Source organism: Nilaparvata lugens, chromosome 3 (assembly GCF_014356525.2).
Source record: "Nilaparvata lugens isolate BPH chromosome 3, ASM1435652v1, whole genome shotgun sequence".
In the NCBI taxonomy this organism is placed as follows: Eukaryota; Metazoa; Arthropoda; class Insecta; order Hemiptera; family Delphacidae; genus Nilaparvata; species Nilaparvata lugens.
This window is the reverse complement of record NC_052506.1, coordinates 89,933,062-89,947,440: the sequence shown is the minus strand read 5'-3', so window position 1 is coordinate 89,947,440 and position 14,379 is coordinate 89,933,062. Positions and strand designations below refer to the sequence as shown.

The 14,379-nt window shown below is 34.2% G+C and overlaps 1 protein-coding gene across 2 annotated transcripts in view; it reads left to right on the top strand.

The window, feature by feature from the left end:
- LOC111052457 (probable citrate synthase 2, mitochondrial) overlaps positions 1-14,379 on the top strand; it is a 47,005-nt gene that overhangs the window by 19,633 nt on the left and 12,993 nt on the right. For both annotated transcript variants that reach the window (XM_022339140.2, XM_039424999.1), the window contains exons 2-4: positions 7,076-7,234; positions 8,828-9,025; positions 13,643-13,831. In XM_022339140.2, the coding sequence (XP_022194832.1) occupies positions 7,076-7,234; positions 8,828-9,025; positions 13,643-13,831 (546 nt within the window). The remainder of the gene's footprint in view (positions 1-7,075; positions 7,235-8,827; positions 9,026-13,642; positions 13,832-14,379) is intronic.

Here is a 14,379-nt window from a genome sequence, read left to right as displayed (position 1 = left end):
AAACAACTACCAGAGTCTCTTATAAAAATGTCACTGTCAAATCAAAATCGTGTTCATTGATGGGATTTTATCGATTCTCACCTAGTATTTCTTTCTTTGTCTAGGGTACTCTGCGTATCAATATCCAATGAGCATTGTTATAAAATTTTATCATTTTTATTGAACGCAGACATTATAATAACCCCTATTCACTCGATTCAATTAGCAGCCTTGCATTGTACTGATTTTTTCAAAGCTAACACAACAAAATGTCATCCTGTTACACTTCGATTCGCCGTAGTGTTATTTATTGGTGGTAGCTTATAACTTTGATAAAAACATCAATCACGTCTCTTGTATGATTTTGATTTTCATCTTCATCTATTATCTATAATTGTGGAATGTGGAAAGACACTACCTTGGGGTAATGTCTTTTGTAACGTTGTAATGTTTTTTTTTTTAATGTAAATGATAATGTTTAACGTTGGTAATGTCTTTTTTCAATGTAACGGACCCTCCGGGTCCGTCCGCGTCGATTTTTCCGTCCGGGCCCGCACTTCACTGGTGTGTAAGAAGCCTTATTCTAGACTTTGTTATTTATCTGAATTCGGGAGAGGATTTCGCCCTGTTTCTCCTCTGTCTTAACCATTTTAATGAAGGGTGTTTGTACAAATAATGAATAAATTACTTGAACCAGTACATGAGTATCAATTTACAGATCAAAAATTCCATCTCACTCACTCATCCTCTTGTCGACAACACTTTCGTATCGTTCAATAATCACACAAAAGAATTCAAGGTCAAATGAGTTATTTGAAATTTTAGACCACATGCAACCAAGTAAATGAAATGAGCGCGAAATTCACATGTCTATGTAGATATGTTCTAGTTTTCTTATCGTTCCTAAGAAGCGAGATGAATCTGAACAATAACGTATTAAAAAATGTGACTAACAATTGTTCAAATAAAAGACTTAGTTTTGTCACTATACATTGATTTACTGTGCAAGTTACTTGTTTGTATCACGCTAATTGAATAGAAACTAGGCTATTTTCCCCCCGAATGATTTGAAAAGGAAGTGAGAGAATTTACTGTTTTATTCTTCTTTAAACAACTAATTCGAGGGTTGCTTATCGTTACATGAGAGTCTAATCTAGTATTCAAGTCTATCAAACTCTAGTATTCGTAGCATCCATTTCCGCTTGTTTAAAATTGAGAATATCGTAAAAAATTGATATATGACTTGGTTAGGATATCCGCATCAGAATCAGCATCAAAATTTGTATTTTTGTGTAACCTTGATGACAACTGGTTCCCGACTTGCTAGATCTGAATGGAGAAGTGCATGAATGACCTTCCATTAGAATTCTGATTCGTGGGTCAAAATGAATTATAGTTTATATTCAATAGTAATTAATTCTATTAATCAACTAGTAAATTTTAAAAATATTCACAAAATGACTGTCACCTGGTCATTTACATGAAGTAAATCCTGCTTACATGACTAATTAATTAAATGAACCATTTATGTGTTGTTAGTGAAAAAAAAAACAGAACAACATGGGTAAATGGTCAGTTTTCTTCTAAACATCAATAAAAAATCAGTTTAATAAATCCTATTTGATAAGTCAATGATTGATGGTTATGATGATGATGATGAATCTTCCAAGCTGCTACTCCAGCCTTCTCTTGCAACTACAGCTTTTTCTATACTTTCTCCGTTAACCCAAAATAAAATCGATATAAAAAATAATATATTATCAACTTAAGTAGACTTATTTTGATTACTCCACGATAATGCTCTACTGCAAGAACTATGTACTATGAGCTTTTCCAGTTGAAATTTTACTTATTCTATTAAATTCCAGTTCTATTTCAAAGCGAAACCTTGTAATATAATATTACTATCGCGTTATCTACTATGTGAAGACTAAACAGTTTTTCACTCGTCTATTGATAGTTTTCCATATTTTGTCATGAATATGCAACAGTTTTAACGCCTCTTGATTACTGTGCCAGACATTCGAGTAACTCATTCCAATGTCAATGGCACTGTAATGATGGGAGTAGTATATTTATTGTAGTACTTATTTCATTTTATCGCACAAAAATGAAGTGATTGATTACCATCGTTAGGTGACATTGCGATAATTTTCAAGTTCAAAGTCAATTAGTCATAATTAACATGAAATCGAGAAAAAGCGTACCGCCAAGGTCATTGTAGAGTAATTTATTTTTTCGACTGTCAGGTACAAATATATCTGCTATTGGTGTAAAATTAGAATTGAAATTCGGTGCTAACAGAAATTTTCCAATATAACTTGATCAACTTCACGGTGAGAATAGTCATCTCATAATAACTACATCCAAGAATCTAATAACTAAAGATTCTCTGAACAATTTCAATTTAAATAATTGAAAAATCTGGTGTGGCGCACTCACACAACTTTCCTTGTCGTTATGAGAATTGATCACCTGACGCTAGTGTTCTCGCGCATCTCAAGTCTACTTATAATCAAATATCTGAGCCAGCTGGTGACAGGACAGTAACGCTGGAGACATACTAGGTCTGCTATCTCTCCATAGTGAATGAATTAATAGAGTCAACAGTTGCCAACAGTTTGCAATTGGATAATCTCATTTTCTCGAATTTCGAGCTTATTTTTAATTTTAGGTGAAAATGTTGCTGAACATTTGTAGAGATTTTCATGCTCAATCTTTTCCACTCGAAATTTTTCGTTTAAATTGTATCTGAAGCCTGATAATTGGGAATCTAAAATCAAACTTTGCATAAATGGGGCGGAGCTCCTGAAATTTTTACAGATATGGGACTTATGGCAGTTGATAGAGCTTATCAATAACTATTTTAGGTATGAATTTAATCGAAATCGTTGGAGCCGTTTTAACGTTGGACCTTAAGACGTATAGAAATTTAGAAATTGGGGTACCTTAATTTTTTTCGGAAAGCAATACTTTCCTTACCTATGGTAATAGGGCAAGGAAAGTAAAAAACACAGTTTTATTCTGTCACATCCACATCTATTTTTTCAATTATGGAAAAATTCTACAATATCAACTGATCTTCAACATATTTCAATTTAGCTGACGTAGCAGTTTGCAACACACCTGTAAATCAGTCACTGCAAGAATCATTGCCGTTTTCTAGTTCATATTTCATGATAAAAATATTAATAATGTGAGAATAACTGATTAGAATGATAGAAAATGGGTAGAATTTGTGCTTGTGTAATTAAATTAAATGAAGAATGTTGTTGTAGCAGTAGATAATATTGAAAGTGTAAATTATCACTTTGAAGAGAATTAGCAGAATGTGAAAATAGGATATTCGAATAAATTGCATATAAACAAATAATTAATGATTGCATATAAATTGCTTGAACATATTGCATATTTGTCCTATCTAATAATGATTTCTTTTCTCATTTTTGTGGCTATCAATAAATAAAATATTACATCATTTAGGTTAGGTGTATTTGGGCAATCCATTTCTATAAAAGCGTAATGATTCTAAATTGTAAACAGGAAAACTGTTTTCCTGAACTTTTTCTGTCAAAATAATTGTAAATTTAAAACCCAATCATTCTTACAAAAAAATAATAATTTTTGTACAGGGCTGTTGTTGTGAAAGAGTTTGGCACTCAACTGTTACTCCAAAACGTAATACTCAGGTGACTTGATGTGATTTTTTGTGATTTTATGTATCACTGTATTTAATCTACTATTGATATTCAGTTCTATTCTTCTCTCACCTGTGCGTTTTTCTATCATTTATTTTATTGTAATCTTTTAAAAATCGGCGGGTATTCCAAAGCTTAACCACACATATAAGAGTAAACACAGTAAATTTTTCTTCCTCTTTAGGACCAATAATAGGCTACTAATAATGATTCATTTTCCACAATGAATAATCTTATCATAGAGAAGCATTAGCGTGAGTTGATATCCCATGGTATAGGACGTTTATGTTGCAACTTTTACTGTTATCTCAAGCCGATAGTCCACGTAGTTCTTTCCCGTGAAGCTGTGTGACGCTTGTAGTTTGTCATACTGTGCCGTTCATACACTATCACCCCAACAAAACAGTAAAAATCGACAGTAATCGGCTTGAGATAACAGTAAAAGTTGCAACATAAACGCCCTATACCATGGGATATCTACTCACGCTATTGTTTCTCTATGATTTTATTTATTGAAGAATGTTCTACCATATGTTGCATGATATTTTCTGCTGTAGTAGTCTAGCTGTTACAGTATTAGAATCTGCACTTTGCTGTTTGATTGTATCCATTATTCAACTTCTAAGTTGTTATTACTAAGGAAAATTTGTGATATAATTTTTTGCCTTCTTGTGAATTGAATAAGTTTTTTTTGCACTACCTTCTGGCTTTTTAGTATAAACCACATTGGCACAATTACATTGCATACTGTATAATTATTGTCTTGCTCATATCCTGTTTATTAACAATAATTTCCAAAATTTTGGTTATCCTGAATTTTTGAAATATAATTCCATAAACTTATGTTGAGTTGTAGATACAATTGAGTCAATACTACAATATATTGTATATACCATAGCATATTTGCTTCTATAATATAGCTCTTCCTTATGCTTTGCCAGTACTCACTTTATTATAGAATAAAAAAGTCTTAAACCTTGATTTTTTACTACTCTCATTTTTGTCCAATATTATTTTTGAAAAAGTTAATCTAAAACGAATACCTACCTCAAAAAGTAAATTTTTTGTGGTATTAAACAAATCTCATTATATTGGTCGATAAGACAGATTTATTTCAGTTTTAAACCTTAATTTTTAACTGATAACAAGCCATCTGCCTCATCATTATTTCGTCATCATTAGGATCATCATGAGCTTTATAATCATCATAACCTTGGCCCATTGTTCGGTTACCTTGACCGTCAATTCTGTACATTGTTCTCATTTCGAGATAGTATGACATGACATGTACGATATTTGGAGCGATTCACATATTCTACCGTTTAACATTGAAACTTTTGAAATAAGTTATTACTAAAAATACTCACTATCAGTAAGAATAGAATAGAATTTTATTGATATTTATTACAAGGCTATTGTAACATAGAGCTTACAAACCATTTTTGATTTACAGATTGAAATTAGAGAAAAAAAATTATACAGATCCATTAACTAAATTATTAGATATTCATACATGAAAATAAGAAATTAAAATAAAGAATGGTGGAATGATGCATGCAAATAAGAATATGCTTGCATTGCAGTAGTGCTCTCAGTTTCAATTCAATTAATATCAGCCCTATCTATTTCAAAATTTCTTTGAATCATTGGTAAATAAAACCTTCTTCTTCACTCCTTTTTCCTTTTTTTAATTTATCCATCCAAATACACTTTTCATATGGTTCAACTAACTTTATTCGTACAGTATGATCTCAAGTCAGTACTTGAACATTCAAAGCACTTATCAAACACACATGAATCAACTTCTTATCTGAATCTTCCTTTAATTAAGGTAGAACGGTGGTCATCGGTTCATTTAATCATATTCTCTGAATACTGTAAACATTGCAAAAACTATGAAAATTCATTAAAACTTACAATTTCTCCTAATCCAAACGTAAAAGTTATAGAGGAAAGAAACCTGGGAAAACCCTATATAACTTTAACTGTTTTATACAGTATATACCTTGTTCTCGTATTACTCATTCCTCAAGTAGGCCAATCCTCTTTCTGGTTTATCATCACAATTTGAATGGATTTTCATGTGAAAAGCAATAAACATTCTTGAAAGAAATACCTGTTTTAGAATAGTGTAAGATTTATACCTCGGATACTCATTTATAATTCAGATTTTTTAATAAATAAAACGTATGCTGAAGTACCTTATCTCAATAACAAATAGAAAATTATTATATTATTGAACTAGCCGTCAGGCTCGCTTCGCTCGCCATGTCTGTCTAGCCAGGGGGCTGCGACCCCTGGACCCCCGACTGGATCGTCCAAGAATGAGATCAGTGGGCTCGCTTCGCTCGCCCGCATTTTTCATTTGAGCATTTTTATCATATGTTAGGACGATCCAGTCGGAGGTCCAGACTAAACTTCTTTTATATATATATAGATGAGATAAACGAAATTGAATAGATTGATCAACTAACCATATTTCATAGATAAATGAGTTCTAAATGATTGTGGTTTCCAAGTGTAGGCCTATTCATTCACGTTTAACACAATCTCTTCAATTCAATTTTCTAACAATTGTCACTTTTCGTTGTTTCCAAGTGTAGGCTTATACATTCACGCTCAACTAAATCTCTTTTTAGACTAAACGTCTGGCTAAACGGATATGGCGAGCGAAGCGAGCCTGACGGCTAGTAATATAATATTCCCAGGAATAGCTCTGATTGAAGTGGCAGTGCCCAATCAATTTTTCCGCGATAAATGCATTTCAATCTTCAACTTGGTGCCAACCTAACAAAGTCAACTCAACTTAATTCCAACCTGCCAAAATAATTATTAATTTAGTTACCAGTTAACAACTGTTTCATTTCGAAGAGGTACTCTCTCTAGATTTTAGTTCTATATTAACATATGGTATGGACATTTTTCAATTATAATTAAGAGAATAAGAAGAATATACATGCTAAAAGACGAACTTCAAACCCTAAAAACAACCCTTAGAGTTAAAATATTGCCAAAAGATTTCTTAGTGCGCCTCTAAAGGGCCAACTGAACATACCTACCAAATTTGAATGTTTTTGGTCCGGTAGAATTTTAGTTCTGCGAGTGAGTGAGTGAGTCCGTCAGTCAGCGAGTGAGTGCCATTTCGCTTTTATATATATAGATGAGATAAACGAAATTGAATAGATTGATCAACTAACCATATTTCATAGATATATGAGTTCTAAATGATTGTGGTTTCCAAGTGTAGGCCTACTCATTCACGTTTAACACAATCTCTTCAATTCAATTTTCTAACAATTGTCACATTTCGTTGTTTCCAAGTGTAGGCTTATACATTCACGCTCATCTAAATCTCTTTTATATAATGTTTTCTAACAATCGTCATTTTGTTGTTGTAGGTTCTACCAGTGCTACCGGTCCTCACCAGAAATCTTTCTGATGCCTCGACAGACCTGAAGGGCGTGCTCGCCGCCAAAATCCCGAAGGAAATAGAGAAAATCAAGCAGTTCAGAAAAGAGTATGGATCAAAGGTGGTCGGAGAGGTCACTGTTGACATGGTAAGCAACTCTACCATTTCTTATCAAGAAAGTTATAGAATTGATAGTAATTCAAATTGCTTTCGATTACCTCAGTACACTGTACGAAATGCTGTACGAATTGCGGTAAATATATTTGAATCAAGTTGAAACCAACATCATAGACTAAATAAAATGTTAATTTAATCTATGCCAACATCATCTCGAAACTCTTTGCAGACAATTCTTATTGCTGCATCAACCGAGTAATATTTGAACAGCTCAATGCAAAGGAAGCTCAGCTTCTTCTACATAATAGCCGTATTTAGAAATTATGTTTTTTATGCTCAGTTCTTCCATGATTAATAAAATGCCTAGAGCTGATCCAGAGCAGCCCAGCTTAACATTACAAGCATAAAATCGACTCTTATGTGTTCACATTTAAACTGACATTCGTTTAATTGTGGAAAGGGATTTTTGAGTATATTGAATTCATGTGACTTATGTTTTTATATCAATACTGGCCTTTTTTACTGTAAGACATAGTATAACATAATATAACAATAGTTAGTACCTATCATAGTATTAAATGTATGATAATAGGGGACTTGTCTGAATGAGTAAATCGAATTCAGTAAAATAATATAATTATATTCAATATCCTCAAAAATCAAAATTTTCACTTCGTTCTGGAGTCTTCAAGATTTAAACTAATGAAAACATCGTAGGCCAACAGTTATCGAAGTCCAAGCAATCTTTGTACATAAATTGCTTTATTATTCTATTGTGTAACTATTCTTGTTCAGGAGATTAAAGTCTGTTGTAAATCTAAAAAAAATGTAGACTAATTAAATTATTAAATTAAAATTAATTGATCAATGAAAATGAAAATAAGCCTATATCCATCCTCGGTAAATTCATATTCTTCATGTAAAATTGCATTAAATCAGTTTACTCGTTGATGAGTGATGTGTCAAACGTGTATTTCCTATCAATATAAGTATTGGCATAGACTAAACAATTGAAATTGAAATTTATTTACAACTCTGACATGTTTACAATATTATTATAATACAATTATATAGAACAGTATAATGACGGGAAAAAAGAGCTTCAGTAGCTTAACATCTGTGGTTGAAGTTCTACTCTATTTTGAATAATCATATATGAATCAACAATTTATAGGTTTTCTCTGGTGAACCAATTCATTTGTTTACAATATTATAGATAGATAGGAGATTCATCATATATATAAAGGTTCAATTTGTTTGTGCGTAAATTTCCGCAGTCGACGACAATCATCGTTGACATTCATATTGTCCAAATTTCAAGTGTGCTAAAACATCTGATCAAATAACTTTCAATTATTTGTGTTTATTATTCAAGAATCAAAACATTTCTTATAATATACACATATTTCCATTTAAAAGTATAAACTCAACCCCCCATTAAAACATAATTGAACAAAATATTTTATTTTTTTTAGATAAATTGAAATCTACCCAATCTGAGATCCTCACCCTGTCGTGGTCGACGACGGCATTCACGCACAAACAAAACCCCAGCTTAACTGATGTATTTATAATATTAATTTATAATATTTGAGTAGTGACTGATTGAGTGGTGAATTTGCAGATGTACGGTGGTATGCGAGGCATCAAGGGTTTGGTGTGCGAGACATCAGTGCTGGACCCCGATGAGGGAATCAGGTTCCGCGGCTACAGCATCCCCGAGTGCCAGAAGCTGCTCCCCAAGGCCAAGGGTGGCAACGAGCCCCTGCCCGAGGGTCTCTTCTGGCTTCTCCTCACCGGCGACATCCCCAACGATGCTCAGGTAGGCCTACATTCTCAATGCTAAAAGTAGAAGAATCTTATGAATAAATTATTACACGAATAAATTTATTCAAAATGAATAAATAATTACAATAAACATAGTAGCATCTTAAATGAAAATACTAAGAAATTGTCAAAGTGAACGGTCAGTACTTTGAGAAAGTAGACACTTTTAAGTATTTAGGCGTTGTCATTTCTGAACAAAACACGGAAGTAACAGAATAGGCTGCCCCCTGTGGGTTGGGGGAGCTTTGAGTCGATCATCGTACTCAAGAATGTGTTGAAAACCAGAATTCAATTCACCCACAGTATACATGCTTGTCGTAGGAGGCGACTAAAAAGGACCTCAAGGCAACTCCAGAAGTTGCCTTGCCTTCAAACCCACGGGATCTGCCTCATCAGGGCAGTTTCGGAGGGGCAAAAGAAAAACTCAAGAGACCAGAGATGGGTGAAACTCTAGGCACAAATATGGGTCAAGAGTAGAGGGTGGCCGGACGCCCGGCGCCCAAGAGTTAGTTTGGCGTCCCCTTTCTCAGCGGAAGGACCTACAAAAAGGCCAGGAGTGGAACTCACATAGGTCACGAGTTTGTGGATGGAGAGGCCAAAACTCACCACTGCCCAAAGAAGGGCGGCCATTTAGGCAAAAATTCCTGGGAGAGGTGAGGCTTTTGACCCTGCGAAGTTTCGGAGGGGCAAAAAGAATAAACCCAAGAGACCAGTGAAGGGTGAAAAACCAAGCACAAATGTGGGTCAAGAGGCTGAGTCAAGGGTGGCCGGGCGCCCTAGAGGCAACTTGGCCGCCCCTTCCTCGGCGGAAGGTTCTACAAAGCAGGCCAGGAGTGGAAGTCAGGTAGGTAACGAGGAGTAATCAGTCTGAAGAGACTGCCAAGCATACATATCACAGTGGATTGCGACAAGGATTACAACCAGGTGATGAATATAATGTTAGTATAGGGGAAAACTCCTGGTTCTTGTAAAGTACATAGGTATTGGTGTGCCTAACTAACATACTACTTGGGAACACAATAAGCTTCGGTTGACTTGTGTGGTTTTTTTAACCTTTGGATCCTTGAATCCGTCTCTTCAAAAACAATAAACAGAATAGGCTAAACCTTGCAAACAGATGTCTCTATGCATGCAACAAACTTATGTCCTCAACATTTTTATCACATGCTACAAAAATTAAAATCTATAAAACAAATATTGCTCTACGGTGCTAAGACATGGAAGTTAGATAGAAGGGAGGGAAGAAAATTGATTGTATTTGAGAACAAGGCCCTTAGATGGACCTATAAATGAGGGAGGAGAGTGGAGGAAGAGACACAACAGAGAACTTGGAGACCTTTATTGGGAGCCAGATGTAGTATGCGAGTTCAGGTGTAGAAGGATCAGATGGGCTGGGCATGTTTTGAGAAGAAAAGATGACAGCAATCTCAATCAAGTGTTGAGAAGAAATCCGGAAGGACGACGACCGAGAGGAAGACCACGACGGAAATGTTGGAGTCAAGTGAAGGCCGATATGGAGAGAATTGGAGCAACCGAGGAGAACGCGGAAAATCGAGAGAGGTTGAGGGGCTTTGTAGGTGCGGCTAAATATCTACTTAGATGGCAGTAAGTAAGTAAGAAATTGTCAAAGCACAGATTTTATTAAAAGTATTAAATCTTAGATAAACTACAACCATAGATGAAGGATAAGCATAAGGGCCAAGAGGTTTCTAAGAGGTTCTTAAGAGGGCCAAGAGGTTCTCCTACCATAAGGAGGAACGGAATACTATATTTCTTGTCTCTGCTACAACTAATACAAGAGCAGCAGAATTTATTCTAGTAGGAGAGGCGAGTACTGCTATTGGTCAAGAGCCTGAACGCTTGCCATTGGCCCAGCTAGACACTCTCCTCCCACTTATAAAGTATTTAGAACGTATTTACTATTTTGGTCTTCACTTGGACTTGATAACTAAGTTGAATTTACTCTACTTCAAAGTAATTTCAATCTTGATAATTCAACTAAAAATCATTCGTAAGTGGATATCACTATATATAATTTTACTTGACTTTCTTCTTAGCCCGTTTGCAGATACTCGGTTTAACGGAGAAATGTCAGCTGTTCGTTTAAACCCCGTATGAAACACATTAAGATAAATGCAACCATATCTACAAGTAAACGCGGTTTAGCGTTAAACGTAGTGTTAGCATATGGCCCTCAGTCAAGTATGAACGTACTCTCATACTTGATAATGATAAGAAATATAATAATTCATAAGTTGATCTCACTACATACATTCCTTCTTGACTCAGTCAAGTATGAAATTACTCCCATACCTTATAATGCAAAGAAAAATAATTTATAAGTTAATCTCACTAAATATCTATATGCTTGACTCAGTGGCTCATCGAATCTATTTATTTATATGTTAATTGTATGGATCTCAAAAAATCTAAATTGATTCCTTGTTAGTACAAAACTTGTGAAACTGAAAAAATAATGATATTTGATTCCATAAAACTATAAACTTGTAAGTATACCAAGTGAAAAATGTTGCATAATTAAACCCCATTCCTGATTGTATTTGATGCGGTTCAAAAACACTTATTAAATCAGATGGACCATTAAATCTACTGATTTAATGGTCTATTAGGTTTAATAAGTGTCCTAGAAATCTGAATTTATCTCAATTTTGGAGGAGTATTAGACTATATCAGAGTTGAATGGTTGAAAGCTTGTTGAAGTAGAGTGCTGTTATCTTTGCATTTTAATAGCTAACGCAGTATTGTTGTTTTAGATCAGCAAGTCGAGTACGCATTTGTAAAAGATTTATCTTTTTTAAACTTATTTAGGCCTACGGAAAAAACCAATATTTCCTCTTCTCTGTAGATCATAAACTAGGATTGATGATTGAAATTTCTCTTCTTTTTTTAAGTAAAGAGTATGAATGCAAGAGCTGCACTATTAGTAGTAGATGGATATAAATTGACGAAGTCCCTATATATTGAGTAAGCTAAAGAAGCTTCAAATCAATAATTTAGTCCCAAAGTTGTTTTACTTTAGTAGATGAACGAATAAAACAGTAATGGTGTTTAAAAGTCAACTTTGAACTGCATTTTCACTTAGTCATTATTGAGTCATTGTCATGATGGGTGATTGGGAACAGCAGTAAACAAATCAATGACACAGTTACAGTTTGACAGAATTTGATTCAAAGTTGGCCTTTGCATCCACTCCATCCGAATGCGACCAAATGACAAGGATTAGTGTGTCAAGTGAACGAAACTGATAACAGCTGATAATATTCTTGGTGTTCTGAATTTTTCCGTTTGTTTTGTTCACCTGAAAATCGAATGAACAATCTAAGAAACTTTATTCACAATTTCTCTAATTGAATTATGTTTTTTGGGTGAATTCGAAAATTCGAGATTGTCTCATTATTTTATAGTATTATGCAACTTGGGCTTATTATTTTATGGTATTATGCAACTTTGGGCTTATTATTTTATGGTATTATTTAACTTTGATGAGACATAATCATCTAATCTTTCTTGGTAAAATTGAATTGATATTGTCATTGAGTTTGGTAAATTGAATGTGTAGTCCATACCGATTGTTCAACCATATTTGCTTTCAATACAGATCGAATCAATAGGCCAATATTTGCTTCAATAGGCCAATCTCGAATCTTCCCTTAGCATGTACATTTTAGCAATAGTTTCCGCATTTTATTGAAAAGTAATTTCCGATTTTGGAAGCATTAATTTCTTTGTCAATCTACTATTATTAGTTTGTATGTCCAAGAAAACGTCAAAGCAATTTTTTACTGGATTATGAATTATTAACAATTGAATGAATAATAATACATGATGGAATGAAAAAACATATTGATATTTTCTATTATTATTGTCTACTAGGTTGTCTATTCCACTAAAATAGGTAGTTTTATTGGTACCAAACTTGAGCTCCAATGCTTATGCATTGTCTTATCAGTAGTATTTAACTCAACAGTTTCAACTGAAGCTACAACTGATGATTTTGCCTTGAGCATTGGTACTCAAGTTTTGTTTAAAAAAAGAAATATTTCTCTAAAATATACAACATATTGTGTATTTATTTTAGTATGGAACGACTTTTCTACAGCATCTTTGATAACAGTGTTCAAAAATTAATGAGTTTGTCCAAAAAGTATTGATGTAGGCTAGCCCCAAAGTTAGTTAGACTGTCCACTAACGTTGGGCTAACCCTACATGGATACTTATCATGCTTATCATGTGAGCACGGTTATCAATGTGACTGTTTTAGCAACGAACTGTTTACAAGTTAATAACAAGTTGGAGTTTTATGAGATATGTTCAAAGATGATGTATTTTATTTTTATCTTGTCCACAATATTGTAATCTTTAAATGAATAAAGTGTTGATTACTGAAGCACATTTACAACAGTATTCTATCAATTTTTCAAGTGATGTTGAATTGATGATTAAATTTTTCAATTAAAGATTAGTCCATAAAGTATTATATCATTCTTTTCAAGTAATGCTAAATTGTTCATTAATTTTTTTAATGCATGTTGGTTTTCCCAGTTTAGAGGTTGAAATGGAATGTAACTAAGTTACTGGCTGGTGTTTGCAGGTGCAAAAGCTGTCTCAGGAATGGGCCGCACGCGCTGCTCTGCCCTCACACGTGGTGACTCTGCTGAACAACTTCCCCAGCAACCTGCACCCCATGTCACAGCTGTCATGCGCAGTCACCGCCCTCAACACTGAGAGCAAATTCGCCAAGGCCTACTCGTCCGGAGTTCCCAAGGCCAAGTACTGGGAGGTAACTATTCCATAGGGAAGGAACAACAGGCACAGTCTGAAATTATTCCTTCTCCCTAATGTAAAAGATAAACTAGGACTATATAAGATATAGAACTTACGGGCTGTCCACAAAAAAGTACCCGTAGTCCTTTACAAGAATTGAAACTAAATTGTAAGGAAAAATTAATTGTTCATTGCAAAATAGCTATTTATGTATTAAGAGCGTAATGCGCGACTTTTTCGCTCGCGCAAAACAGTTATAATTTTGCAAGAGCGATAAAGAAGCATTACGCGCGAATTACATACAATTTTTTTTCTACAACTGCCCAAACCTGTTAAATTACTTATATCGGCGGAGTTACTATTACCGACTTTTTAGGTTAAAATCTGACTTTTTGGCGAGCTGCTTACAATCAGCTGATTAGGGAGCGTAAAGGAACTCTTCTACGCATGCGCGAATGATTTGTGAGCTTAAAGTAAATCTACTGCGCATGCGCGGATGGTTAGCGAGCGGAAAAGTAGATTCTCCTCAGAAATAAGCTGTTTTACGAGGAGAATTGAGTGTGT